Source organism: Acomys russatus, chromosome 17 (genome assembly GCF_903995435.1).
Source record: "Acomys russatus chromosome 17, mAcoRus1.1, whole genome shotgun sequence".
Taxonomy (NCBI): domain Eukaryota; kingdom Metazoa; phylum Chordata; class Mammalia; order Rodentia; family Muridae; genus Acomys; species Acomys russatus.
In genome coordinates, this window is record NC_067153.1 from 60,865,839 (window position 1) to 60,893,705 (window position 27,867).

General features: G+C 51.7%; 2 protein-coding genes across 2 annotated transcripts; both read right to left on the reverse strand.

The window, feature by feature from the left end:
- Window positions 1-347: 347 nt before the first annotated feature.
- Dhh (desert hedgehog signaling molecule) lies at window positions 348-5,490 on the reverse strand. The gene is made up of 3 exons (XM_051160315.1): window positions 4,831-5,490; window positions 1,362-1,623; window positions 348-1,096 (listed from the first exon to the last, which is right to left on the reverse strand). The coding sequence occupies exons 1-3, from the start codon at window positions 5,131-5,133 to the stop codon at window positions 471-473; spliced, it is 1,191 nt and encodes a 396-aa protein (XP_051016272.1). The 5' UTR covers window positions 5,134-5,490; the 3' UTR covers window positions 348-470.
- A 6,129-nt stretch (window positions 5,491-11,619) lies between these two features.
- Lmbr1l (limb development membrane protein 1 like) lies at window positions 11,620-27,002 on the reverse strand. The gene is made up of 17 exons (XM_051160317.1): window positions 26,624-27,002; window positions 24,108-24,192; window positions 22,388-22,421; window positions 21,344-21,483; window positions 21,079-21,182; window positions 20,548-20,674; window positions 18,537-18,605; window positions 18,344-18,408; window positions 18,048-18,120; window positions 17,874-17,957; window positions 17,721-17,797; window positions 16,908-16,985; window positions 16,375-16,448; window positions 15,635-15,725; window positions 15,364-15,430; window positions 12,178-12,339; window positions 11,620-12,019 (listed from the first exon to the last, which is right to left on the reverse strand). The coding sequence occupies exons 1-17, from the start codon at window positions 26,693-26,695 to the stop codon at window positions 11,955-11,957; spliced, it is 1,467 nt and encodes a 488-aa protein (XP_051016274.1). The 5' UTR covers window positions 26,696-27,002; the 3' UTR covers window positions 11,620-11,954.
- Between the last annotated feature and the right edge of the window lie 865 nt (window positions 27,003-27,867).

Below are 27,867 nucleotides of genomic sequence, written 5' to 3' on the forward strand. Positions count from 1 at the left end.
GAAGCCTTCCTTTTATTAACCCCCCCCCCCCGGCGCCCCAGCAAGGAGTGTGAGAACGTGAGACATCAGGTTGGCTGGCTGTGTCAGACAATGTTAACGAATGCCAGGCTCCAGTTCCTCATACTGGTGGGCTGGGCAAGCAGATCATCATATTACAAATTATAAATAGAAATAAAATTATCGGGTGGGACTGAGGCCCTGGGGAAGACGAGGGGGGGAAAAAAAGTCCTTCTTAAAGAGTGCCTACCAGCAAACCCAGTTATCAAGGATCAGGAACCACTCATCTCAGCTAAAAGTTGCTCCTAAACCAAAAAGTTCCAGCACAGCACACTTTCCCCTCTTCTCTCTCTCTCTTTTCCGCCCTACTCTCCCAATCAGCATCACCTACTGCCCACATCCCCAGATCTCAGCTAGCATGTCTCTGGCTTCAGGTTTCGATCAGAGCTTGGAGGACTTCTGGGCTTGGATGCTCAGCCCATTAACTCCTCCGCCAAGCGGTAAAGAAGGCGAGAGTACCAATGCATGCCAGTCGGCTGGACTGCACCCCCGGGAAGCAGCGCCCCGAGCGCGTGCAGCAAGCGCAAAGGAGCAAAGGCGCGGTGGGCCCACTGATGACTCTCCAGAACCGCGTAGCAGGAGGCAAGGACATCGTTGACCAGCAACGTCCCGTGCGCAGTGAGCGGCGCGAACACGCCCACGGCTTCCTCGCGCGCCACGCGGGCTACGCGCGCCGGCCTAAGCGCGTCCCCGCCGGGAGCCAGCACAGAGTCCCCAGCTCGTAACCGGCGGGCGAACACCGGTGCAAAGTCACCTGGAGCGGGCGCCGGCCCGCGAGCAGCGAACACCAGATGCCAGGGTGTGAGCAACAGTTTGCGGGGAGGCCGCTCGGTCTCCACAGCCACGAACGAGGCGCGGCGCTGCAGGTCCCGGTCCAGGAAGAGCAGCACCGGGGTCGGCACCACCCGGCCCGCTGCATCGGCGGCCAGTACCCAGTCACCACGATGGAGTTCCCTCAGCCCTTTCCGCTCGCCGCTCCTCAGACGCACCGTGGCATTTCCAGGAAAGCAACCACCAGCTCGGACCGCCAGGGAGTTATCTGCAAGGCACAACCATAAAGAGGATTAAAACAGGTCAGCTAGTGCAAGTTCAGAGTCTCTAAGATGTGAGTCAAGCACGAAGGCCGACCTCACCAGTCCCGGGGACACTTCAACGTTCCAGAGATCTAGCCCCAATGAGTGGAATTAGAAAGGTGGGCTACAACACTAACGCCTGTTTAGTCTCCCTTAGAGCAAGGCTATGGTAGACTCGGTTTCCCCGAGAGAGCCCCCTTTGGGTGGACCAACATCTAGCCTCCACCGTACCAGCTTTGACCGACACGTGGATGTGGTTGCGGGACTCATAGTAGACCCAGTCGAAGCCAGCTTCCACTGCTAGGCGTGCCAGCAAACCATACTTATTGCGGTCACGGTCAGATGTAGTGATATCCAAGGCACGTCCTTCGTAGTGGAGTGAGTCCTGCGCGTGGTGGCCGTCCTCATCCCAGCCTTCAGTCACACGTAGGCGCACTCCGGGCCACATGTTCATCACCGCAATGGCCAGAGCGTTCACCCGCTCTTTGCAACGCTGGTGAGGGAATAAAGGACTCAGATTTCCCATTACTGCTAGGAAAGGTGAGGAGGGGGTTGGGGCGGAGGCGGGGGACCTTAAAGGCACGAACGGAACGCAGCGTTATTTTCTGGACTCACTTCATTTCCTCCTGGCCTTTGGGTATCCCGAGGAAGCGTGAATCTGAACAGGTGTAGTCACCAAGCTGTACGCCCACGCCCTCGCGAGGGCTTGCTTGGAGAGCTTGGGGGGATGCGCATACCTAGCTATTCCCCCCCCCCCATTTTCAGTGCTTGCCCTTCATCCCTATCTGTTGCTGGACCAGGAGCTCAGGCCAATCAGAGAGCGAACCGTAGTGGAGAGGGAGAATGGAAGCTTGGCTAGGGAGGGCCTGGCTCCCCGAATCGACCCTATTTGAGCCTGACCCCAGCTCCCCGGGCCCCAGCTGCCCTCCCTCAGTCTGATTCATCTTTTGTTTGGTTGCCTCCCCTGGCACAGGGCATCGCTTCCTTCCTTCCTTCCTTCCTCCTCCTCCTTTCAGCCTCTAGCATTAACCCATTGGTGGTCTGGGTGCGCCCCTACAGAGGTGCCCAAGAGGAGCCGCGTGGGATCAAGGCTGCTGGAAAAAAAGGGTTGGGTGGCGGGGGCTGCACGAAGTACAATGGCCATTCTCCGGGATGACTTAACTAAGCGAGAATCTCAGGCCGAGGCCGGGAACGCGTCGGGAGAAGCGGACTCAGCAGCTCCAGCTACAAAGAAGCTTTTCAGCCGCCCCGGCTCCGGGAGAGGAAAGGGCAGAACGCCGCGCCCCACGTCCCTGCTCCCGCCGGCCAGGTCCCCTCCCCCAGTGTGGCCAGCCTGCCACTGTGACAGTCCTGGGAGCCCCCCTCCCTCCCGTCTCTGTTTCAGAGTCAGCCCTGAAAGGCGTGGGAGCAACAGCACCTGAGAATGGAGCTGCCCTGGCGTAGAGCTGCCCCCACTTCCCCGCGCAGGGTGGGAGTAGAGTGAAAGGAGCCACAGCCGCCGGCCTGCAGCCCCGGGGGAGGGAGGCCACAGTTATCTTGGTTGCTTCAGTCTGGGAGTTGGAGACCTTGGCACACCAGAGCCGGGGACACCACGGGAGCAGGAGCGCGCAAAGAACTTCTTTTTCTTTGTTTCATTTCTCACCTCGAACTTGGACTCTACATGATTACTAGAGGGACACCGCCCCGCCCCCTCTTTTCTAGCCAGCTTCACCTCTGCAGTGGCGCAGGACAAGTGGTAGCTCTTTCTAACTTTGTGTCATTTTGTCCCCTAAGAAGGCCCTGACCTGCGGGGGCAGTAGTAGCCCAGTACAGAGTCAAGTCAATGGAGTCCTTTTGCAGCCAGGGTGTGGGAGATAAGTAAGACTGGGTGTGTATGTGTTGGGGGGGTAGAGGGGGGCGCTCCCAGGCCTTTTGAGGCCTCCTGAGCCTGTCCCTGTTTTATTCCTCTGCTGCAGGTTTCAGCCAGAGAGAAGGACTACAATGTCCCATGACCAAGGTAGGGGAGGAACGCCCCTTCCCGGTTTGCTGGAAAGAGGAAGGCTGCACCACAGGAAGAAGGAGGAATTTTTTTTTTTTTTGGCTTGGAGTGCTTGATTCTCACCTTTCATCCCAGCAGTCAGGAGGTAGAGGCAGGAGGATTTCTCTGAGTTTTACATACATAGCAAGCTATAGGCCTGTCAGGGCTACATAGAGTCTCAAAAATAAATAAATACAGTAATTCTTTTTTTTTTTTTCTCTGTACAGGTTTCCTAACAAAGTAACCTGGAAAACTATGGCAGTTAGTCAGAGGAAATCCGTAACCCCCCTCTCCTCCACCTCCCTACCGCAGACACACAATTAGGTAGGTGGTGTAATGGAAAGAAAGTACGTAGGACTCAGAACTGGGAGCCCTGAATTCTAGTCTCAGCAATGCTACTGGTTAGTTCTGAGGCCTTGATTAAATTGCTCCTTCCTCCTGGGCCCAGCTCTCAGATTGAAATGAGGGGTGCAGTGGGGGGGGGTATGTCTTCTGAATTTCTTTTTAGTTCTGACACCCCAGAACACTGGGCAGAGGGGTCCCTTCTCTTCCAAGGCATGGTGCACCTTACTCCAGGGAGGCTGGATGTCCATCTGTAGCAGGTGGTCACTAACAGTAGTTGAATTTAATTATTTAAATTAATACCAGCTTAGCAACATTTTGTAATAAAATTTTAATTTTGTTTGTTTATTCAAGACAGGTTTCTCTGTGTAGCCTTGGCCATCCTGGACTCACTTTGTAGATCCAGCTGGCCTCGAACTCACAGTGATCTGCCTGTGCCACCAAGCCCAGTTTGTTTTTTGTTTTGTTTGTGTTTGTTTGTTTGTGACAGGGTTTCTCTGGGTAATCTTGGCTGTTCTAGACTCACCTTGTAGACCAGGCTGGTCTGGAACTCACAGAGATCCACCTGTCTTTGCTTCCTGAGTGCTGGCTCTGAGTGTGCCACCATGCTGGGGCTCAATTTTTAATTCTTTAAATTAATACTCAGCAAAGTCCTTAAGCTAAGCTGGGTTCCGAAGGCTCAGGAACCCTTGATTCTCAGGTACGCTCATCTGTTCGCGTTTTACCCAAAGTCTGTTCTTTAGATCCTAGTACAGGCCTGTCCTGGTTGAGGACACCTTTCTCATGCCAAGGACAATTCCTGACCCTCCGGTCTCAGCTAGACGGGCTGGTAAGCTGACTCTTGCCCACCGTTTCCCCAGCCCTCTTTTTTTTTTTTTTTTTTTTTTTCTCACAGAGCTTTTGGACTTCAGGCCAAGAGCCAGGCTAAGCGTAAAGCCTTCTGTAGGTTCCCTACCCTAGCCAGCTTCTGGCCCCCAGCTCACCCCAGCCCTTCCTGCCTGGCTCGGTGGCTGACCCCCGGTCCACGCCTCAGCCATTTCCCGTCTCGCCTGCCGCCATCCTCCGTTCCCCTCCCTCCCTTCGGCCTCTCCCAGATTCACTCTCACTAGCCAGTTCCTCCTCCCCCTCCCCTCCCAGCCTCTCCCGGTTTGGATACCTCCAAACCGCTTTCCAGCCAGCAGGTTATTTGCTTTCTTGAAGGATGTGGCTAAGGAGGTCTTGCTTTATTTTAGCTTAGTTTAGGTTCTCTGGGGATGAAGGGACAGTTCATCCTCCAAGGCTGTGGTGTTGGTGAGGAGTTCATAGTGTGTGGTAGAGCAGGTGGGGAGGACCTCTCCTTACCTCTGTCATCAGGCGGTCAGCGCCACTGTTCTCCTCATCCTTGAAGATTATGTCGGGGTTGTAGTTGGGTACGAGGTCCCGGAAGCGCTCGGACCCCCTTGCTACCCTCCCCTCCGCTGGCCCGCTTGCGCCAAGGGTCCTCTCGGGCACACTAGGCACAAATTGCTTGTACAGCAGAGGCACAAGCTGCTTTCGCACGTAACGCCGCCGGCCAACGGGTCCCCGGCCCGGCCCGCAGCTCTGGACAGACAGTGCCAGGAGTGCCAAGCAGCACAGAGGCAACAGACTAGCCGGCAGAGCCATGGGCGCAGTGGACTTGGGTCAAAGGGGGAGCGTTCTGATCCTCACTAGCTCTCCTGTCAGTTGGGCATCTCCGCAGGAGCCAGAGAGCACCGCAGAGAAGCCCTCGGAATACCTGGAGCGCTTGTGGCTCTAAACACCTGGCAGCCGCTAACTCTGCCTACATGCTCCGGGGAACCTGGAACCTACTACTAATAGGCTACCATTACAGGGCAGGTGGGTCGAGGGTGAGTGCCAGCCCAGCCAGTCTCTGCTGCCCCGCTCTCGTGCTCCCAGAAACGCCCTAACTCCGCCTTAAGTGGTCCCTGGCCACGCCCCCCGCCCTTCTCCCAGGACTGTCCCGCCCCCTCCCACCCGGGCGGGGGATCTAGCGGTCACCACTGTTCCATTACTCCATTGAAGTGTGTCCCATCCTGGAAACCATGGAGGCACCTGCTTAGGAAATCCTTGAAGCTTTACAGTCCTGGCTGCTTGGATAAGCATCCTTCTACCTCCGAGTCTAAATTAGGAACTAAACTATCTTCCTCTGCTAGTCTTTGCTCTCCCAAAGTCTACTCTGGCAAGCTGTGGCCTCTGCTGTTATCCAGGAAGTCTGAGTTCCAATTTCTGCTCAAGGCCACCCAAGCCCTTTGGGCATATAATCAAAGCCTCCCTTCTCTGTGGTCCTCTAGTCTCCCTGATTTCTCTCTCTTCACATTTGTCCATAACTAAGACTGGATCCCAGAGGATCATGTTCCTTGGTGGTTTTATATCTTCTTAGGAACAGAGTTTGACACAATCCAGTTTTGGACTTACTGTCCATGTGTACGGTGTGTGTGTGTGTGTGCGCGCACGCAAGTGCACGTGCCACACGCACCACAGCACACCTGTGATGGTCAGACTTTAGGGAGTCCCTTCTCTCCTTCTGTGGGTTCTAGGTCTGTGGGTTCTAGGGCTTGAACTCAGGTTAATCAGGTTTGTGTGGCAAGTGCTTTTACCTGTGGATCCCTCTTGTCAGCCCACACAATCTTTGCCAGATACCCAAGGGTCACTTTTCATCCCTCCTCCCCTTCCTCCTCCCCTTTCTCCTCCTCTTCCTCCTCCTCCTCCTTAATATTATATATGCAGTGTTCTGGCCAGAAGAGAGCGTCAGATCACATTACAGATGGTTGTGAGCCACCATGTGGTTGCTGGGAATTAAACTCAAGACCTCAGGAGGAGCAGTCAGTGCCCTTAACCTCTGAGCCATCTCTCCAGCCCCCTCCTCCTCCTCTTCCTCCTTCTTCTAGAATCTGATGTTGCTCAGGCTTGGTCTCAAACTCACTTCATAGCGAATGCTGCCCTTGAGTGTTTTCTCCTCTGGCCTCCAGCTTCTCAGTGCTGGCATTAGTCATGAACTACCATGCCAGTTTTATGTGGTGCTAGATCAAAACCAGCGCCTCCAGGGCTGGAGCAATGGCTCAGCAGTTAGGGGCACTGGCTGCTTTTCCAGAGGACCTAAGTTAGATTCCTAGCACCCACATGGTGGCTCACAACCTTCTTTCTGTAACTCCAGTTCCAAGAAGTTCAATACTGTCTTCCAACATCCTCCGGCACCAGGCATGCAATTGGTGCACAGATAAACACACACAAGCAAACACCAATACATATAAAATAAAACCTTAGGTCCAGATGTGGTGCTTTAGTCCTAGCACTTGGTAGGCTGTCAGACAGATCTTTGTGAGTTCAAGGCCAGCCTGGTCTACAAAGTGAGTTCCAAGACAGCCGGGGTACACAGGGAGACTTGCCTTGAAAAACCTAAATAATAAATAATTTAAAAATAAAAATTTTATGGGACTCATGCTAGGCAAGTACACAACTGATCTTTGTTGTTGTTTTGAGACAGGGTTTCTCTGTGTAGCCTTGGCTATCCTAGACTCACTTTGTAGACCAGGCTGGCCTCGAACTTACAGAAACCTACCTGCCTCTGACTCCTAAGGCTGGGATTAAAGGCATGTGCCACCGCCACCCTGCATATTTATTTTTATTTTATGTACATGAGTGCTCTGTTTTCATGTACATAGAAGAGGGAATCAGATTCCATTACAGATGGTTATACGGTACCATGTGGCAGCTGGGAAGAGCAGCCAGTGCTCTTAAATGGCTGAACCATCTCTCCAGCCCCCACACAACTGAGCTATATATCCCCATTTCCCTTTGAGACACGCACATGTAGCCAAGCTGACCTTAGACTTGCTATGCTTTGTGCTGAGATTACAAGCTTGTATTTCATCCTGCACAATGATTTTGAGCAAGTTGTCATTTGGCAGCTGCTGAAGGGCAACGGAAACCCAAAGCCCTGGTCTGTAAAGGATGGTGACCAGTTCTCTTCACCTTCCATCTCCTCTGTCCTCCCTGTGCATGGGGAGTCTATTTCAGATCCCCCAGGCCTCTTCTCAGAGACACTTAATCCACCGACTAAACCACTATCGTTTAAGTCAGTTCCTCTAGGAAGCATGTGGTGGGGCACATGAGCTAGCACACGCAGGTGGACCCTGTTCAGGGCTATCCTCAGCTACATCGCTGTCATACGGCTTCTGTTGCTGTCATGAATACAATGACCAGAAGCCACTTGGAGAGGAAAGGACTTCAGCTCACATGTTCCAATCACAGTCCATTCATGAAGGGAAGGCGGGACGAAACATAAGGGACTGGAGAGATGGCTCAGGACCCAGGTTCTGTTCCTAGCTCCCACATAGTGGGTCACAACCACCCATATCTCCTGTTCCAGAGGGACTGACACCTTCTTCTGACCTTTGTGTGGACCAGGCATACACATGGTAAACCTACATACACACCCATAAAACACATAAGATAAAAAAATAAAAACAACAAAAGTCCAAAGTAAAAGCCTCAAGCCAGGAACCTGGAGGGAGGACCTGAAACAGAGGCCATGAAGAATGCAGGCCAGCTCAACTTGTTTTCTCATGCAACCCAGGACCACCTGCCCAGGACCACCTGCCTAGGGGCAGCACCGCCCACAGTGGGCTGCACCCTTCCACATCAATTATCAAAGAAAATGCTCTGCAGCTGCACCCACAGGCCACGCTTATGCAGGTGTTTTCATAAGTATGATTCTTTTTCTAGATATGGTGATTTGTTTCAAGTTGACAAAAGCAACCAGGACAATAACAAACCGTGTTTGCTATTGTCCCAGTGGATGATCCTTATGGCAGCTGATGATCAGTCAGAATCCAACACTTCCTTCTGCCGCCACAGGCACCTGACTCCCGTGGTGCACAGACACACTCTTACACATAAAATAAAAACCAATAAAGCCGGGCGTGGTGGCGCACGCCTTTAACCCCAGCACTCGGGAGGCAGAGGCTGGTGGATCCCTGTGAGTTCGAGGCCAGCCTGGTCTACAAAGTGAGTCCAGGACAGCCAAAGCTACACAGAGAAACCCCTGTCTCGGAAAAAAAAAAAAAAAAAAAAAAAAAAAAAAACCAATAAAGTCTGAACAAAAGCCAGGCGTGGTGGCGCACGCCCATAATCCCAGCACTTGGAAGGCAGAGGCAGGCAGATCTCTGTGGGTTCGAGGCCAGCCTGGTCTACAAAGTGAGCCCAGGACAGCCAAAGCTACACAGAGAAACCCTGTCTTGAAACGAGTGTCCAAGCCAACTCAACTTCAAACACAGATGACTGAAGAGATGTCCCAGCGTATGAGTGCTTTCTGCTTACAGAAGACCCAGGCTTGTCTCCCACCTCACAACTAACTCAGCTCTAGGGGAGCCAGCACCATCTTCTGGCCTTATGGACATCTGTACACACATGCACGCATGCACGCACACACGCACACACACAGTGAATCCTTAGGGATGGAAAGATGGCTAAGCAGTTAAGAGCATTTGCTGTTATTGCAGAAGACCTGTTTCTACTTGGTGGGTCACAACTTCCTGTAATTCCAGTTCCAGAGAGTCTGTTGTCCTTTTCTGGACCCTACGAGAGGCACCAGGCACACATGGTATATATAACATACATGCAGGTAGACAGTCATAAATGTAAGCCAGAAAACACATCTTAAATTGTTTTGAGACAAGATCTATGTAGAAGCCCTGACTGTCCTGGAACTGGCTATATTGACTAGGCTAGCCTTGAACTCAGAGATCTACCCACCTCTGCCTCCTGAGGGCTGAGAATAAAGGTGTATACCACCATACCTGGCCAAAGCTTTTTGCTTATTTTTAAAGGCTGGGAATGATGTTGCACAACTTAAGCCCTAGCACTCAGGAGGCAGAAGCAGGTGGATCTCTGTGATTTGGAGGCCAGCCTGGTTTGGTCTACATATTGAGTCCCAGGCCAGTTGTAGCTACATAGGAGACAGTTTTGCCACCGAGCCTGACCAGCTGATTCCAATATGAACCTACATGGTAGAACGGAATCAAGTTGTCCTCTGATCTCTACACTTACACAGGTGTGCCCATGCACACGCACGCTCAAAATAAGCATTGCAAAATTAAAAACAAAGACCCCAAAAAACAAAAACAGAAAAACAAAGACCCTCCCTGAGGCCTGACAGTGTGACCCAGGTCCCCTTGGGGGGGGGGGGAAGCAATGAACTACACTATTAGAATACCTGGCACCTTTCATACAAAGTTCTTCAGGACCTTTATCCTGTACTTCCAAGGCCGCTGTCAGGCTTCAAGTTCTGCACTTGGCAAGTGTTTGTGGAACCCACTCCTTTTTGTATTCCACCCTCACCCAGTTCCAAGGCTAGCACTCAGTGACTCTGTGTGAACTAAGAGAACAAAAAGCAGAGGGGGACAAAAACCCTTATGCTGGGGGCTGGAGAGATGGCTCAGCAGTTAAGAGCACTGACTGCTCTTCCAGAGGTCATGAGTTCAATTCCCAGCAACCACTTTGTGGCTCACAACCATCTATAATGTGATCTGATGTGCATTGTATACATAATAAATAAATCTTAAAAAAAAAACAAAAACAAAAAAACAAAAACCTTATGCCTGCCATCCGTTCACAAGGACATGAACACGGAGATGGGAGTGCAGCTCAGTGGTAGAGCACCCAGCTGCCTGGCAGGCATAGGCCCTGGGCTTGACATCTCCTGCCTCAGGACTGCAAAGGTCACAAAGGCTGGCCCAGCAGACGGTCCCCAAGGAGCCACACAGTGGAAGAGCCAATTCCTCAAAAGCTATCCTATGAAGACACACACCTTGATATTCCTCTGACCTCTGTCACTGAATCTTTGAGTCAGGTGTGCTGGTGCACGCCTTTAATCTCAGCAGAGACAGAGGCAAGTCGGATCTTTCGAGTTCCAAGACAGCCAGGGCTATACAGAAAAGCCCTGGGAAGTCTTGAAAACCTAATAACAGAAATTTAAAATATTCTAGGGCTAGATAGCACTGAACAGGCAGAGGCATATGGATCTTGGTGAGCTCCAGGACAGCCAGGGGCTATACAGTCAGACCCTGTCTCAAAGAACAGAAATTATAAATAAGTATGGAACAAATGGTGGCCTTTGAAGTTATACAGTGTACAATCTGTGGAGGTCTACAGGTTTGTTCCTTCCTTCAACATAGGAGGACATGAAGGAAGCGGCAGTCTTTACAAACTGAACTGAACCCAGGTTTTGAGGCGTCACTTGATGGGGGGTCAGGGGCTGGAGGTGTGGTGGACAGAAGACAGCATCTTACATTTGTGCCCTCGTAACCCAATTCCCAAGGTGTAGAAACAAAGCTCCAAGCAGCAGGGAGTGTCGGGAAGACTAGCCAAGTTTTGGGTGGGTCCTTTTTGTTTGTTTGTTTTTAAATACAGCATTCTGCCTGCATGCAAGCCAGCAGGCCAGAAGAGGGCACCAGATCTCATTATAGATGGTTGTGAAACAACCACGTGGTTGCTGGGAATTGAACTCAGGATGTTTGGAAGAGCAACCAGTGCCCTTAACATCTCTCCAGCCCCTGGGTGGGTTCCTTTTGTTTTTTGTTTTTGTTTGTTTTTTAAAAGTTTTTTGACAGAATTTTTCTGTGTAGCCTTGGCTGTCCTAGACTCACCTTGTAGACCAGGCTGGCCTCGAACTCAGAGAGATCCGCCTGCCTCTGCCTCCTGAGTGCTGGGGTTAAAGGAGGAGACAGCCTACTTTAAGTAAAGCAATGGGAAGAACAGCCTCCTCAGCAGAACCTTCTGACCTGACACCAGATCTCCAGCGCCACAGGGGTAGGGAATTCAGGCAGAGGGGGGAGAAAGGACAGTTTCTCCTAGTTGGTAGACTCAGGGCTAGCTGGGACCAGGGTTTTCAGACAGACAGACAGACAGAGGCTTTTTACAAAAAACAAAGAAACCCTGGATCAACTTTATTGCTGATGAGCGCGGCCTCTTCCTGCCTGCACCCTTGGTCTCTCCAGTGGTCCAAAGCCCTCGACAGGACAGCACAGTGCTTCGGCTCTGCTGGGCCAGCGGCAAGGAAGACAGCTTGTGTCCAGAGCCTACCCCCGGCCCAGTCCCTCCCACCCGCCCCCACCCTATTGCACATCAAATTGTGTAAACATGGCTTCAGGCACGGCCTGGAACAGGATTGAGGCAGACTGATGTGTAAACGTGTTTGGGACCAGGAACTAGAGCCAGCCCCCCCAGCTCCACCCCAGGCTAAGGGAGGCCACAGCTACATCTGAAAGGCAGGAGGTGAGGGGGGTCCCAAACTCTGGCTCAGACTATGCAACAGTGCAGATGGTTCAACTTCCTCCTGCCACCCACCCTCTCAGATTCCAGGCCCTGAGTCCAGCCACCTGAGGGCTGGCCTCCAGGCCTAGGCAGTGTTGCTTTTCGCCTTCTCAGCCTCTGGCTGGAGGTCACTAATGCTGTTTCTTCCTAGAAGCCCGGGGAAAACCAGAGACAGGCAGCGGCAGTCTGTCCAGCCCTGGAAAAGAGAAGGTCAGCAGTCACAAGAGGACATGGCTGCTGGCAGGTGAGGCAGCCAGGGTATACAATGGGTGAATGAGACAGGCAACCTACAGGTAGCACACCCGTGGGGTCACCGCTGGGTCAGAACAAACCAGCCCTGTTCACGACCCTTACCAAAGGCTCGGAGCAGCTCTGCCCTCACAGCTGCAGTGAAGGTCCTCACCAGACACAGGGTGGTGAGGCTGGCAAAGGCTGCATTGTAGAGGAACACGATGTAGAAATTGCCTAGCCAGTTGAAGCGTCCAAAGTCACCCAACAGGTCAAAGCGAGTCAGTCCTGAGTACAAAGTCCATTATGAGAAGGTGGAATGCTCCAAGTCCTCTCCTCAAAGGAAGCCAGCTTTCTGCTGCCTCCTAGTGGCCACACCTGAGAGCCACAGCTGCCAGCATCTGCTGTGCCCATATTAAGCCCATTCCAAGGCCAGCTCAGGACTCCTGAACACAGTAGCAGCTAAATACTAATTTCTCCTCCCTCCAGACACTTGCATCTTTCTATTCAGCCGGCTGCCTCTAGCCTCAGGTATCTCTAGGAACTGCCAGGATCACAAGTGGTTCCTAGGTGAGATTCTACAAGTTGGCCATTAAGTTTTCATTAGTGGGGCTGGAGAAATGGCTCAGTGGTTAAGGGCATCGCCTGCTCTTCCAAAGGTCCTGAGTTCAATTCCCAGCAACCACATGGTGGCTCAGAACCATCTATAATGTGATCTGATACCCTCTTCTACAGATAAAGCACTCATATACAATAAATAGATATTAAACAAAAAAGTTGTCATTAGTGCACAGATCAGGAGCTAAGCCACTGAGAGCACAGAGTGCCAACTGCCATCAGGCCGCTTCTTATGCCAGCTCCACCTCCACAGCTGGGTAACATAGGGCAAGTTCATTACTCTGGGTCTCAACTTGAAAGAGAGAAAACAATGGGGCCATAATAATTAAGGCAACACACACAGTATTTTTTTGTGCCAGGCACTATTAGGACCCCTCCCTCCATCTCTCTCTTCTGCATTCCAGCCTGGCAGCACTTTGTAGCTGAGGATGATGAACAACTTGTGATTCTTTTGCCCCCAGCTCCCCAGGACTGCAAGTGTCAGCCACTGTGCCTAACTCCCTCTGTATCCCCCATCATAATGCTCAAGTCAAAGGCCTGAACCCCATTTAAATACACATTCCTACTGCATCCATCTTTCCTTTTTTCTTTTTTTCTTTTTTGGGCTGTCTCCCAAGTGCTAGGATTAAAGGTGTGTGCCACCACGGCCTGGCTTCTGTCTTTTCACTCAATGAGTATCTCTAGGAATTAAGGGACCAATAAACCCAATTTCCTCCAAATCATTATGGCATAGAAGAGAAAGCACAAGTTGAACATTCCTAATCCAAAGAGTATAAAATTGGGGCCAAGGGAGATGGTGGGGGTGGGGCATATACTTGTTGCCAAGTTGACAACCTGAGTTCAATTCCCCACATGGTATGAGGAAAGAGCCAACTCTTGCAAGTTGTCCACACATAAAATAAATGTAACTTTAAAAATTAAAAGAAAAAAGCCAGGCATGGTGGCACACACCTTTAATCCCAGCACTCGGGAGGCAGAGGCAGGCGGATCGCTGTGAGTTCGAGGCCAGCCTGGTCTACAAAGCGAGTCCATGATGGCCAAGGCTACACAGAGAAACCCTGTCTCGAAAAACCAAAAAAAAAAAAAAAAAAAAAAAAAAAAAAAAAAAAAAAAATAAAAGAAAGAGCCAGGCATGGTGGCACACACCTTTAATCCCAGTATTCAGGAGGCAGAGGCAGGCAGATCACTGTGAGTTCAATGCCAGCCTGGTCTACAAAGTGAGTCTAGGACAGCCAAGGCTACACAGAGAAACCCTGTCTCCAAAAAAGCAAAAACAAAAACAAAAATAAATAAATAAATAAATAAAAAGAAAGATATGGAAGAGATGGTTCAGAGGTTAAGAACATTGCCCACTTGGGCATGGTGACACATGCCTTTAATCTCAGCACTCAGGAGGCAGAGGCAGGTGGATCTCTGTGAGTTTGAGGCCAGCCTGGTCTACAGAGTGAGTCCAGGACAGCCAAGGTTACACAGAGAAACCCTGTCTCAGAAAAAACAAACAAACAAAAACAAATCTCACTGGCTATTCTTTTTATTTTATTTCATTCTATTTTTATTTTTAGACAGGGTTTCACCTGCCTCTGCCTCCCGAGTGCTGGGATTAAAGGCATGTACCACCACGCCTGGCATATTTTTTATTTTTTTAAAGATTTATCTATTTATTATTTATACAGTGTTCTGTCTGCATGTACACCTGCATGCCAGAAGAGGGCATCAGATCACATTATAGATGCTCGTGAGCCACCATGTGGTTGCTGGGAATTGAACTCAGGACCTGTGTAAGAGCAGCCAGTGCTCTTTAACCTCTGAGCCATCTCTCCAGCTCACCGGCTATTCCTTTAGAGGACCCAGGTTTGATTCCCAGTACGCAGATGGTGGCTCACACCTTCTGCAACTCCATTGTCCTCACTCTGGGGCTGGAGAGAAGACTCAGGAGTGAAGAGCACTTGTTGCCCTTGCAGAGGGCACAGAGCAGTGCGCAGTAGCCACTAGTGCTCACAGCCATCCACACCTCCAGCTCCAGGGCATGTGATCTCCTCGTGTGCCTTCCACAGGCACCAGGCATGTAGGATGTGCATATACATACAGGCAAAACACTTATACAAATAAAACAGTAAGTCTTTAAAACATAATCCCAGCACGATGGAGGCTGAGGCAGGATGATTAGTCAGACCCTAGCAGCTTTGTTTTGTTATACGGTCTCCCTGTGTAGATGAGAACTGAAACTTTCTAATAAGCTCAGACTGGCCTTTGAAAATCATTTTTAATTAATTTGAACATTTTTTATTTATTAATTATATAGTATTCTGCCTGCATGTATGCCTGCCTGCCACAAGAAGGCACCAGATCTCATTATAGATGGTCATGAGCCACCATGTGGTTGCTGGGAATTGAACTCATGACCTTTGGAAGGGCAGACAGTGGTTGCTCTTAACCTCTGAGCATCTCTCCAGCCCCTATTTTTTATTTTTTGGCTTTTCCAGACAGAGTTTTTCTGTGTGATAGCCATGGCTGTCCTGGAACTCTCTTTGTAGACCAGGCTGGACGCGAACTCACAGCGATCCGCCTGCCTCTGCTTTCTGAGTTCTGGGATTAAAGGCGTGTGCCACCACTTCCCGGACTGCGCCTCATTTTTAAACAAAGGGAGTCAGTCTCCCCCCTTCCCCTGCCGATCCCCCCCTTTTCACTACTTACCAAGGGTTCTAGAGAAGACAGGAAGTGCTGAGCTTAGGACCAGGAGGCAGACACAGTTCCCAATTATCTGGGTGAGAAAAGAAAGAGGGAAAGGCAGGAAGAGTTGTCAGTGCTACTGGGCATGGTGGCGCATGCCTTTAATCCCAGAAGACACAGGTAGACCTCTGTGAGTTTGAGGGCAGCCTGGGCTGTGTGTGTGTGCGCGCACACACACGTGTGTAAGTCACCAATACCAATTCTCACCCACACCTAGAGGTGCCCTCCTAGCTACCTGTGTCATGGCTGTGTCATGCCACGTAGGCCTGAGGCTTCGGAAGAGCGGAGAGCTGTAGAAGCCCACAACCGAGGACAGCATCAGGTAACTGCCACTGGGTTAGGGAAGAACCGGCCAGCTTCTAGTAAGTAATGGCTGCCTCTGTCAGAAAATGGACTTCTTGGACCCCTTTCAAGACCCTGCTTTTCTGTGTGGTGCACGCACATGTATGTGCAGGGGCCACAGGTCAGGCTGGGTGTCCCCTGTCATTCTCCACATTAGTGTTATCTTCTATTATATTGTATTCATGTGTATGTACATGCTACAGCACACACATGTAATGGGGGAGGGGCAGAGGACAACTTTCAGGGGTCAGTTCTCTCATGCCACTGTGAGTTCCCAGGGAAGGAACTCAGGTTGCCAGTCTTCTTGCGTAGCAGGCACTTTTACCCACTGAACCATCTTTTTGAAACAATACTTTTTAGGGCCGGAGAGATGGCCCAGCGAGTGGTTTAAGAGCATTTGCTGCTCAGAGGACCCAGGTTCAATCCCAGCACCCACATGACAGCTTACAACTCTCTGTAACTCCAGTTCCGGGGTTCCAACACCCTCACACAGACATACATGCAGGCAAAACACCACTGCACATAGACTAAAGATGAATAAACAAGTAAACCAGACATATGTTTAGGTGTGGGTATGTGCATATGAACGTGGATGCCTGCAGGGGCCAGGAGGAGGAGCTTCCAGAAGGATACAAGATCAGTATGACCTGGATGATGGCACCGAAGGATCCCAGTTTGGAGAAGGAGACCTGGCCCAGGGAGGCGTCCTGTGGGGGCAAGGTGGCATTGTTGAGGGACAGTCCCACCATGACTACCAGCACTACCCAGCCTTCCATCTATCTGTCCTTGACTTCTGTCTCTGTCTCTCTCTCTCCAGTCTCCCCCTTGCCCCCTTTTAAGACAGGGTCTTATGCTGTAGTACAAGCTGGTAGAACTCTCTCCCTGTGTAGCCCATTCTGGCCTGAAACTTGTGGCATTCCAGCTGTTTCAGCCTTCTAAGCGCGAGGAGAACAGCATGAGACACATATTCAGCTTCCCCAGCCTTTCTGAACTAAGCCCTCTCCAGAAGTGGTGGAAAGACAGCCAGTGCCCCTGCCCCCCAACTCCCATCACTTACCTGCACGGCCCCCCTTACCTGCATGCCCCCTACCTGCACGCCTCCCCTTACCTGCATGCGCCTCACTCTCTTACCTGCACACCCCCCTCTTACCTCAAGGCCCCCTTACCTGCATGCCTCTCGGCATGGCGGCCTCATCGATGAGCAGCTCCAGGATATGGACAGCAACAATAAGCACGGACAGGCCCTGTGGGGGGCAGCAAGGTTACCAAGTCCCACCATCCCTACCCCAGCCCCCAGCTGTGCTCTGAGCAGTGTTAGGAGCATTCTCTTTAGTTTAGCATTTCCAGTTTGCAAGAGTGGCTCTGCGTCCATGCAGCTTTGGGGACCTCCTGGAGGCTGCTGCTTGCAGATGAACTGCAAAAGCCTGACTAGAGAGAATACCCTGCTGGGCGCACACCTGAAATCCCAGCACTCGGGAGGCAGAGGCAGGTGGATCTTTGTGAGTTCAAGGCCAGCCTGGCCTACAAAGAGTCCAGGTCAGCCAAAGCTACACAGAGAAACCTTGCCTCAAAACATGTGCCACCCCCTTCCCACACAAAAAAAGGGGTCTACCTATGGGGCGAGGTGTAGTTCTGCAGAGCACCTGACTAACGCAAAGCCCACACAGGATGGCCTAGAAAAAGGTACCTTTCCCCTGAGATTCCTCCTGAAGCCCTAATTGAGACACTAGCTTTCCACCTTTATTTTCACTCCACCGTAAGTCTGTGTTCACTCCCAATGACTGTGTGTGATTTGGGGAAGTCAGTTGTGTTTCTCCATCCACAACGTGGAAATTAATGTTCTTAGCACAGACCAGGACACATCTGAGAGGAATCCTCTGCAACTATGGCAACGTACATCCGTACATCTTTCCTCCCTGAGGAAGCTAAAGTACCAGGGACCCACTTCCTCCCCATCCCCACAAGGCTACGAAACCCACCGTCAGCACCAGCAGGCACAGCATGGCCAGAGGGTAGCCGAGGTTCCGCTGCCAGGCCGATGCCTTCCGCCGCTTTTCTGTGCAGGGGTGGGAAGTGGTCAGTAAGTACTTGGGACAGGGGCCTTCTCCCTGGGAAGCTCCCAGTGCACATACCCAGGAGGACCCTCTGTGCCTGCAGAGCCAGGACCTGTCTGTGCAGCAGCTCCATGTCCAAAGGCAACCAGCAGGAGGTGGGGTCTGAGGGGGAGAACACACACACACTTCCTCCAGGCCTCAGCCCTTGCCAGGCCAGCACCCAAGCAAGAACAAGGAAGGACTTAAACTCACTGCAGATCCTTCGAGTCAGAGCTGCCTCCTCAAAGGCTGAACAGTTGAGCTGCTCTTCCAGGTCTTCTAGAAGCTGAGGGCAGGAGAGAGGAGGGGCTGTGAGAGGGAGGGGCCGTGAGAGGCTCCGGACGGCTCCTACGCCTTCCAATTCCTTGCGTTCTGACCAGCCCCAGGGATGGGGAAAGGACAAAGAAGGCAAGCAGGGGTGTGGCCTTGCACTAGTCGTGCACAACACAACTGTAGGTCCATTTCACGGTTTGGCCTCAGGTGCACAAGAGGCAAGGAGCATGACATACCCGAGGCTTGACCAGCAACTTCCCAGTGACGGAGAACATGCGGGCGAGACCTAGTGGAGTGCACACTGTAGGGACAAGGGAGGGTCAGTCACCTCTCAGACCCTTCACTCCCCCCCACCCCACCCAATCCTCCTCCTTCCACCTGACTGCTGGAGCCCAAGATGCTCTTCCCCTCCCAGACTCTGCCACTCACCCAGGAGCAGCAGGACTCCCAGGAAGGAGATGCAGGAGTAGAGGTAGGGGAGGTAATACTCCCAGAAGTCTAAGGACAAGAAAAGGCCTGTCAGGCTGTCTTACAGCTCCTGACTACTAGAAGGTAACAGGGCTCAGGGCCTAGACAAAAACTCAGCACAAACACCTATAGTCACTCTCTCTCTCTCTCTCTCTCTCTCTCTCTCTCTCTCTCTCTCTCAAGGAAGGCTGGCCTAGGGTTAGAGGTAGAGTGATGGGGAAACTAGGGATCCTAGTTTATATAGAAGGCACAGCTGCTGTCTGGTCCTGGCGGCCAGATCCTCTCCCCTATCAAACAAGGCAGATATTCAGATGAAAGTGTCAGCTGGGTGTGGTGGCACATGCCTGTAACCCCAGGAGAACTGGGAGGTTGAGGTGGAAAGATTTCAACCACCGCCTGGGCTTTATAGTGAACAACTGGTTATCTATTACTTATTTATTTTTAAACAGGGTCTCTCTAGTAGTCCTGGCTGGCCTGGAACTCCCAGAGATCCACCTGCCTCAGCCTCCTAAATGCTGCGAATAAAACTGTGTGCTACCATGCCTGGCTGACTATTTTTTTAAATCATTGTGTGGGCCCAAGGGAATTTTCTATACGGTGGATGTGTCCAAAATCCATCAGTTTGGAACTTTAGCCTACAGAACTGGTGCCAGTCTTTACACTTTAAGAGAACTACAGTTGATCAAATGTACATGGCCAACTAAAGAGCCAGTATTGTTTTTTTTTTTGAGACAGGGTTTCTCTGTGTAGCCTTGACTGTCCTGGAACTCTCTTTGTAAACCACGCTGGCCTCAAACTCACAGTGATCCACCTGCCTCTGCCTCCCAAGTACTGGGATTAACGGCATGCACACCCACTGCCCGGGCTCTTGTTTTGTTTTGAAGACAGCCTGTGGCTCACTATACAAGGAGTTACCCTGACTTAGTCTCCTGAGGTCTTAAGAGAACGTAGGATGGGGCTGGAGACGTGGCTCAGTGATTAAGAGCACTGGCTGCTCTTCTAGAGATCCCACGTTCAGTTCCCAGCACCCACAAGCCAGCTCACAACCACCTCTAACTCCAGGTCCAGAGGATCTGACGCCCTCTTCTGGTCTCTTTTGCCAATGCATAGATGTGGAGCACAGACATGCATACAACGAAACCATCTATACACATAAAAGTAAATCTTTAAAAACAGAGGGAAAAGCCAGAGCTCTGTTTTAGTTTAGATATAAAATGGTCTTTTAAAACTTGAATGTCGGTGGGCCGGGCGTGGTGGCGCGCGCCTTTAATCCCAGCACTCGGGAGGCAGAGGCGGACGGATTGCTGTGAGTTCGAGGCCAGCCTGGTCTACAAAGTGAGTCCAGGACAGGCAGGGTTAACACAGAGAGACCCTGTCTCGAACCCCCCCCCCCAAAAAAGAAAAAAAAACTTGAATGTTGGGAGCCAGGTGGGGGTGGTACACACCTTTAATCCCAGCACTTGGGAGGCAGAGGCAGGTGGATCACCATGAGTTTGAGGCCCGCCTAGTCTTCAAAGCGAGTCCAGGACAGCCAAGGTTAACACAGAGAGACCCTGTCTTGAAACAGCCCCCCCAAAAAACCTTGAATGTCTGCAGCCAGGTGTAGTGGCACATACCTTTAATCCCAGTACCCAGAGAAGCAGAGGCAGGTGAATCTCTGAATTTGAGGCCAGCCTGGTCTACATTGTGAGTCTAGGACAGCCAGGGCCACACAGAGAAACCCTGTTTTGAACAAACAAACAGACTTGATTGTTGAACGCTTGGTTCCCAATGCGATTTGCAAAGGTGGTGCTTTTAGGGAGTGACTGGGCTGTAGTTTTGGCCATCTATGATTTGTAAGCTTTGTAGGACACGAGGTTCCACTTCACCACAGCCCAAGAATCAGGGCTGAAAGACCAGGGCTTGAAACCTATGGAGCCATGAGCCCAAATTGTTCCCCCTTTAACACAGCAACAGAAAGCTCAACTCTTACCATAGAGTGACTCCCTGCTGGCCTTGTTGTTGTCCACAATGGCTGACGCCACCCACACCATGCCCAGCACAAGCAGGGTGAGGAGTACCAGCATTACCACTGTCTCGTAGACCCGGGCGAGGACGCCCTGCAGGAGGAAGAGACAGGCGCAGGAGGAGGGGTCAGCAGGACTGCATCCGGAGCCTGATGCAAGCATCAGCGGGGAGTGGAAGGCGGCAACAAGCCTGGGATTTCCTATGCTCCCTCTCACCTTTGGCTAACGGTTTCCAGGAGCAGCTACAACAGAAAGACCATAACTCTTCTGCTAAATGACCCCATAGTCTCAATTTAAACCACCAATGGGTCCTAGAAATGATTTCTCCCCTCTGCCCCACAGGCTCGGGGCGACAATGACTCCTCCTCATGTTGCTACGGCCCTGTCCTTGTTCCATCCCGTAACTCTGACTGAAGTCTGAAAATTCTCTCCTATGCCAACTCCCTAAAGCAGAGTTCTGCTTCTGGCTTGGGTTGACTAGTATTTCCTCTGCTTACCTTTCTGGAGCCAGCAAAGCCCTCAGACTCTGTGAAGAAATATGCAAAGGGCATGAGGAAGATGAGGGACAGGTTGGAGAAGAGAAAAACGAGGTTCCAAAGACCTAAAGCCAAAAGGAAAGCAGATTTGCTCATTAAGGAGGCCAATCAATGGGGAAGTGGCCCCCAATGGGTGGGTGACATGACTGGCTAGCCCAAGGGTCTAGCCTGGGTCTGCCTGATAGCTGCCCTGCTCCCCACCCCAGTGCAGTGCAGAGCCACATACCATGGATGAGGGAGCCATTGAGCCATTGTATGTAGTAGTTCCGTGGCAATGAGAGCAGCACCTCATTGCTGATGATGGAGAAGGGCAGGAGTAAGACAGCGCCCAGGGCGACGGCCAGGGTGAAGGTGCACAGCTCCAGCCTATGAGGGGAAGGAGTCAGGCCAAGCCAGTCCCCAGCCCCGCTGCCCTGGAAGTCAGTTCTTTGCTAAGCCAGCTGTAGCAACAGGAAGGCACTATGGAGCTGGGCTCTGCCTCCTGCCTTCCTACCCTAGTCCTTGCCTACAGGGCAGCCCTGGCCCATGGGATGCATACCTGATCACCTGCCATGTCACTAGTCTAGGGAATGCCAGGGATGCTAACAAGTGGTGTGGTGTTCCGAGCTTGCCTTTTCTGTAAGGACAGGAGCTCCAGCACTCCACATGGCCCCGCCCTTTAGGAAGGGCGTCATCACGGAGGATAAAGCCAGCTAAAACCCAACCTCACCAGCAAGGCCTGTGCCAGCTGGAAACACATTTGCAAAAGGAGAAGATGCTGCCCTCAGGCCTGTCAGCCCAGAGGGGGCACCTCCACATCACTGTGTGCACTGCTAGGGAATGACACCGCCAACCACGAGGGCTTCCTCAGGGCCAAGCAGTCTATGTGGGGTTTTGTTTGGGGGGGGGGGCAGGTTGAGATGGGGCTCCTCTGATCTTCCAGGGGTTTTTAATCTTCACCAAACCCTGTTCTGTTTCCATCGGCCTGTTTCCCCTCCATTCCCCACCCACACTGACAGTTGGGAGGTGAAGCCAAGCTGAACCCATTTCCTGGTGACTCAGCCCCAGCCAATATCCTCATCATGAAGCTCCTGGCCTAACCAGGGAGACAGGACCAGCAGCTTTTCTGAGCATCCCTGGGATGAAGTAAAACTGGAAGAAGCCAGAAATAGGAGGGAAGTAGAAACTCTCTATTGGATGGATGACAGCTCCTTCTCCCCGCTCAAGGGGGCTTTCCAGATCCCAGCATGTAAAAGTCACTGGGGCGGGTGCTGAGTGTAGAGACACTCACGCGATCTTGTTAACTGTGGCATCTTCATCATCGACTGCAAGAGACAGACAGGGAGGCAGCAGGACATCAGTGCGCAGCTCTGGGAGGCCCCACCCCCACCCCGGAAGACGGTGCTCAAAGAGGCTTCAGGACATTGTACTCTATAAACCTGACAACCTGTTCTCCAACCAAGGTGGTTTAGTAAGCAGTGGTCCTCGGTCCACAGAATATAAGCCTCAAATTCCCCTCCTCTTCTCCCTCCTCCCCATCATGGCTATTATGAGAGGTTCCTCTTTATATAGGCTTAGATACAATAAACAAATTGCAGCCTGTGAGGCTGTTCAGGTCAGTGACTGGGTAGAAAGGAGACACGTGCTACAGGGGAAAGAGGGGACTCCCAAAGAAAAGTCCCCAAGGGAAGAGCATTAATGTAGACAGCATGGCTGGGTATCTGAGCAGGTTGGGTCAAGGCTCTGAAACAAAGAGTGTTTTGTTCCCATCAGAGGCCTATGGGATGCAAAGCCACAGTCTGAGAATACTCAGTCTCTCTACAAAGAGAAAGGTCACCATCACCAAACCTTGGGAAGTGCAGGGTCTCAGTGGGAGAGCACTAGGGGAGGAGATGACACAAAACATATGCCCAGGACATTCATCCTGCAGCTGCTCACTTCAGATTCACAAATGGCCCTCATCTGGTCCTCCCAGTGACAAGGCACCGTTGGACCTCATTATGCTCAGTTTGTAAGAAGAAACTGAGGATGAGGAAAGCTACTTGGATGCTAGGTGGTGGTGGTGCCCGTCTTTTTTTTTTTTTTAAGATTTATTTATTTATTATGCATATAGTGTTCTGTCTGCATGTACAGAGGGCGCTAGATCTTATTACAGATGGTTGTGAGCCACCATGTGGTTGCTGGGAATTGAACTCAGGACCTTTGGAAGAGCAGCTAGTGCTCTTAACCTCTGAGCCATGTCTCCAGCCCGTGGTGCACGTCTTAAATCCCAGCACTCGGGAGGCAGAGGCAGGTGGATCACTGTGAGTTCACAGCCAGCCAAGTCTACAGAGTGAGTTCCAGAACAACCAGGGATACACAAAGAAACCCTGTCTCAGAAAAAGAAAGAAAAGGAAAAAAGAAAAGAAATAGGGAGTGGGGGGAAGCTACATAGACAGTGATGACACTATGAAGCCCAGTATTTGGGAGGTAAAAGACAGGCATTCAAGGTCACCCTTAGCTACACAGAGAGTTTGAGGCCAGCCAGGACTATATGAGATGCTGGCTATAAAACTAAGGAGGGCTGGAGAGATGGCTCAGAGGTTAAGTGCATTGTCTGCTTTCCCAGAGGTCCTGAGTTCAATTCCCAGCACCCACATGGTGGCTCACAACCATCTGTAATGAGATCTGATGCCCTCTTCTGGTGTGCAGGTATATACACAGATAGAGCACTCATATAATAAATAAATCTTTAAAAAAAAAATACGCAAAGAAAGTAATTAAGTAACAAAAGAGAAAAGAGGGAGACATAAGTGCTGTGTGAGGTGCCTGAGGCTTGCAGATTTTCCATATACAAACTTGCTATCACCACTTCAGCTCTGCCTGTGGAAGAGCAGGGGCTGAAAGGGCCAGGGTTTTAAAACGGCCCAGCAGAGCTGTCTTTCCTTTCCCAACAGGCACCATCACCCACTCCTCTGAGGCTGGCTCCATGGCAACTGGAACTCTGGCTGAAGGCAGGGAAGTCAAAGTACCTGTGGTGAACTCAGCAGGCTTCTTGAAGCGGGTCAGGAAGATATGGCAGAGGATGTAGAGGGTTGCAAACAGAAGTATTGAGATCTGCAGCAAAAATCAACCCGGAATGAGACCCTCTAGAGACGCCAGCACAGCCGCACCCTCAAGGCCCTCAGTATAAAGCCCCACGAATCCCAGGATTCTCGATTCCCCACTGGTGCTTTCCTTCTAGTTAAGCTATCGGGGGCCCGAAGAAGGATCCAGTGCCAATCAGGCCAGAATGAGAGAGGCTGACTTCGAGAACATTCTGAAAAAGTAACAGACTTGAGGAAAAAATTGTCTAGATTGTCTTGGCGTGTCCTCTTACTCAACTCCAGTTGCTGTCATGACAACGTCCGCTCCAGGAGCTACTGTGTAAGAATCACCTTTATGCACCAGATCAGAGCTTCTACTCTGTTTATTCATTCACGGCCTGAAGCATCAGGTCTGCTCTGTGGCAAACTAGAGCCCATTGAGCCTAAGAGAAGTCTTTAGTCAGGCCCAGCATTTCCAGAGCTGGTTATCTGTCACTTTAAAAGCAGTCGATCCCGAGACCCTACCACAAGTAACTTCCAGGACCTACTCACGGCCCTGAGCGGTTAGGCCCCCAGCTGATAGGACAGACTAATCAGTACGTGTGTTACATCTGTCCACAACCCAAAGTCGGAGAATACATGTATGTCACTGCATGGAAGGAAGGCAAAGACAAGATCAGTCTCATGTGTCTTCTAGTCTCCAAGAGGAGCTGACCCTACAGGAAATCTGTACAGCGACAAGGAGAGACCAAGAAACTTCTGTGTCTAGAATAAAGTTGCAGCTTTTGACTGACTTAGGGACTCTCCACAGAAGGAGCAGCTAAGACTGTGGCTGCACTTTTACAGCACAGTGTTCTGCCCCACTCGGCCCTGAAGTTGTGTAACAGCCAAGAAGGCAGAAGAGATCAAAGGGTCAGGCTTGGAGTTCCACCCACTTCCAGCAGAGGCTAGGCTGTACTCTCTCTCTCCTCCTCTCTCTCTCTCTCTCTCTCTCTCTGGTTTTTCTCCATGTAGCCCTGGCTGTCTTGGAACTCACTCTGTAGACCAGGCTGGCCTCAAACTCAGAGAGCCACCTGCTTCTGTCTCCCAAGTGCTGAGATTAAAGGCCTGGGCCACCACCCTGTACCTAGGTTGTTTTCTAGCTTCTAGAAGGGAGCCACGTGGGGGAGGCACTGGAAACCTTCAGCTGCCCTTGGCTGGAGCTCATGTCCTAAGCTAATGGCTTAGCAGGCAGAGACATTTTACAGGCAGATCTGAGGGCTCACCCCTCCTGGTTGTTGGTATCTCAAGGCCTGAATGTGGCTCCAGGATATGCAACAATGTCCCAGTGTGTCCCTCTCCCAAGGAACATGTAAGGGATGCTACTTGATTCTCACACCTGGGGCTGTACACTTGTACTTTCCAGCCAGACATAGGTACATCCTATTTCCCTCTGTCCTTTCTTCAATCTAAGCACGCATACGGGTAGCTTAAAGCTCAGCCTCAATTCAGTAAGATCTATTTCCACTCCTCCAAGCCCGTCCCTTCATTTAGTATGTGGGAGAAACAGCAGACAGAGAGATGATCATTCAAAACAGGCCCCAAAACAGACTTCCCTAAGTTCCACTGGGGTGCTCCTATGGAGCAGTGCCCGGCTGTCTGAAAGGTTCCGCGGCAAATCTAGGTTGCCCTGAGGGTATAAGGAACACAGACTCTATGTGCTCAGGACCACTGCGGGCCGCCCCACCCCCACCAAGGAGAACTCCCTGAACGGTTGGAAAGCTGGAAGCCCAGACCTCCAGAGCGTCAAACAAATGATCAGGAAGCGGAGTGGAGTGTGTGTCATTGCGTTGGCTTGTGTTTTGGCATGCTGCATGCCAGAAGCCCAGGATTCAGTCACAGCACGAATGACAACAAACAACTACAACTGAAGGGGAAACTTGGGTGTTTCTCCAACGCCACATCTTACAACCCGTTTCGGACACGATTACTTTCTGCCTTCGAGGGAGGACCCGCCGCATCCCCCCGACCCCCCACCCCCAACTCTTCCCTCGCGCCACCCCTGCACTTCCCTAGTTTAACTGCTCAATGTGACTCGGGTCTCCCTTCGTTCCAACATCAGCTACGACTGCCCTCCATCTACTTTCAAGGGGAACACGCACATCCAGCTCGTCCATCCTTTTCGGGACGATCAGATAGATAGATTCTCCACACTAGAGGACCCACCGCCAGGAACGCCCACCGGGGTGGAGTAGAAGGGGGCGGGGGGAGGGGCGAGCAGCCCAGGAACGGAAACCAGGCGGCTTTGTTTACGGAGGCTCAGGGACCCAGCCGACCCGACTCAGGAGTTCGCCACGGTAGACCCGGCCCTCGCGGAGGTCCGAGGTGCTCAGGGCCCAGGCGGCAGGACTTTCCCGTCTCCACCGCTGCCCGCGCCCCTCCCACCTCGGCCCGGCCCCTTCCCGCCCAGGTCCGGCACTCACGATGCACTCGCGGACCCTGTCGTGGAACAGCTGCTCTCGCACGGATAGCACTTCGTAGTCAGCTGCTTCCATACTCTGCTCAGCATGACTGGGGCGGGGCGAGGGTGTCTCCGGGTCCGGGGAGGACGAGCGGGGATGAGGCCGCCGCCGCCCGCCGAGCACCCGGACCCAGCCTGGGAGCCGCCGCTCGCTGCGGGTGACGGAAACTCAAGGTAATCTGGGGCTCAGATTCCGCCGTCGGACGCCCCGCCCTTAAAGGGGCAGGCCCCAGCCCGCCTGTCTTAAAGGGCTCGGGTCCTCCGCTGTCCCCTCCCCTTTAAGGTGTGGTTCCAAGTCGCGTTTCAGCGCTAGTACCGGCCACCTGGTTACGCGGAAGCGCCAGGCTTGGAGCTGTGGTTTTAAGAAGCCCAGTGACGACACAAGGCTTGGGCGGGCTTCTTCCAATGAGAGGATCTTATTGGCTCCTCGACGGCTGCCCCTCATCGTGAGGGGTGCGCTGATAGGATATCCTGGGAAGGGAGGCGGGATATTTTTGGCCTGTCGAAGATGTTCTAAAATTAAGAGTCGATCTGATCCGCTGTAGAGATGTGATTGCTTAAGGGTATTAGCTCTCACTCAGTGTGTGTGTGTGTGTGTGTGTGTGTGTGTGTGTGTGTGTGTGTGTGTGTGTGTGTGTGTGTGTGTGTCTGTCTGTCTGTCTGTCTGTCTGTCTGTCTCTGTGTGTGTGTGTCTCTGTGTGTGTCTCTGTGTGTGTGTGTGTGTGTGTGTGTGTCTGTGTGTATGTGTGTGTGTGTGTTAAAGGCCTAGAGTTTTGGACAACAAATAGTTAAAAAAAAAAAGGAGACTACAAAAATATGTCACGACACTGTTGTTTTGTTGAGACAGGTCTCGCTATGCAAAGCAGGCTAAGCTTGAATTCTCAGCGATCTTCCTCCAGTTGATTGCTATACGATAGGCGATAGGCATGTGCTACCAGGCCCGAGCTCTCCGAGCTGTCCACGGGGAATATTGGTGAGTGGACTGAGTCAAACATTAACTAGCTACCTGCTATGTGCCATTCTCTTTATAACCTTTATCTAATTTTTACTTACTAGTAAGAATTTTAGACTAGAAAATATAGGTTGACACGGGCACTGTGGCACGAGTCCTTAATTTCAGCACTAGGAAGGAAGGCAGGCGAAAGACGGTGGCTCTTCAGTGCAGGGCCAGTCTGGTTTACAGACGGAGTTCCAGAGCAACCAGAG

Bases quoted from the DNA above. Each gene is read 5' to 3' on its own strand.
- Dhh (XM_051160315.1), bottom strand. From the start codon at position 5,133: ATGGCTCTGCCGGCTAGTCTGTTGCCTCTGTGCTGCTTGGCACTCCTG. The intron at 1,624-4,830 runs GTAAGGAGAGGT...TTCCCTCACCAG, and splicing joins CTGACCGCCTGATGACAGAG to CGTTGCAAAGAGCGGGTGAA. The intron at 1,097-1,361 runs GTACGGTGGAGG...TGTGCCTTGCAG, and splicing joins CCACGTGTCGGTCAAAGCTG to ATAACTCCCTGGCGGTCCGA.
- Lmbr1l (XM_051160317.1), bottom strand. From the start codon at position 26,695: ATGGAAGCAGCTGACTACGAAGTGCTATCCGTGCGAGAGCAGCTGTTC. The intron at 20,675-21,078 runs GTAAGCAGAGGA...TTCCTCCTGCAG, and splicing joins GCTTTGCTGGCTCCAGAAAG to GGCGTCCTCGCCCGGGTCTA. The intron at 18,121-18,343 runs GTATGTCATGCT...TCCTGCCCTCAG, and splicing joins AGTTGCTGGTCAAGCCTCGG to CTTCTAGAAGACCTGGAAGA.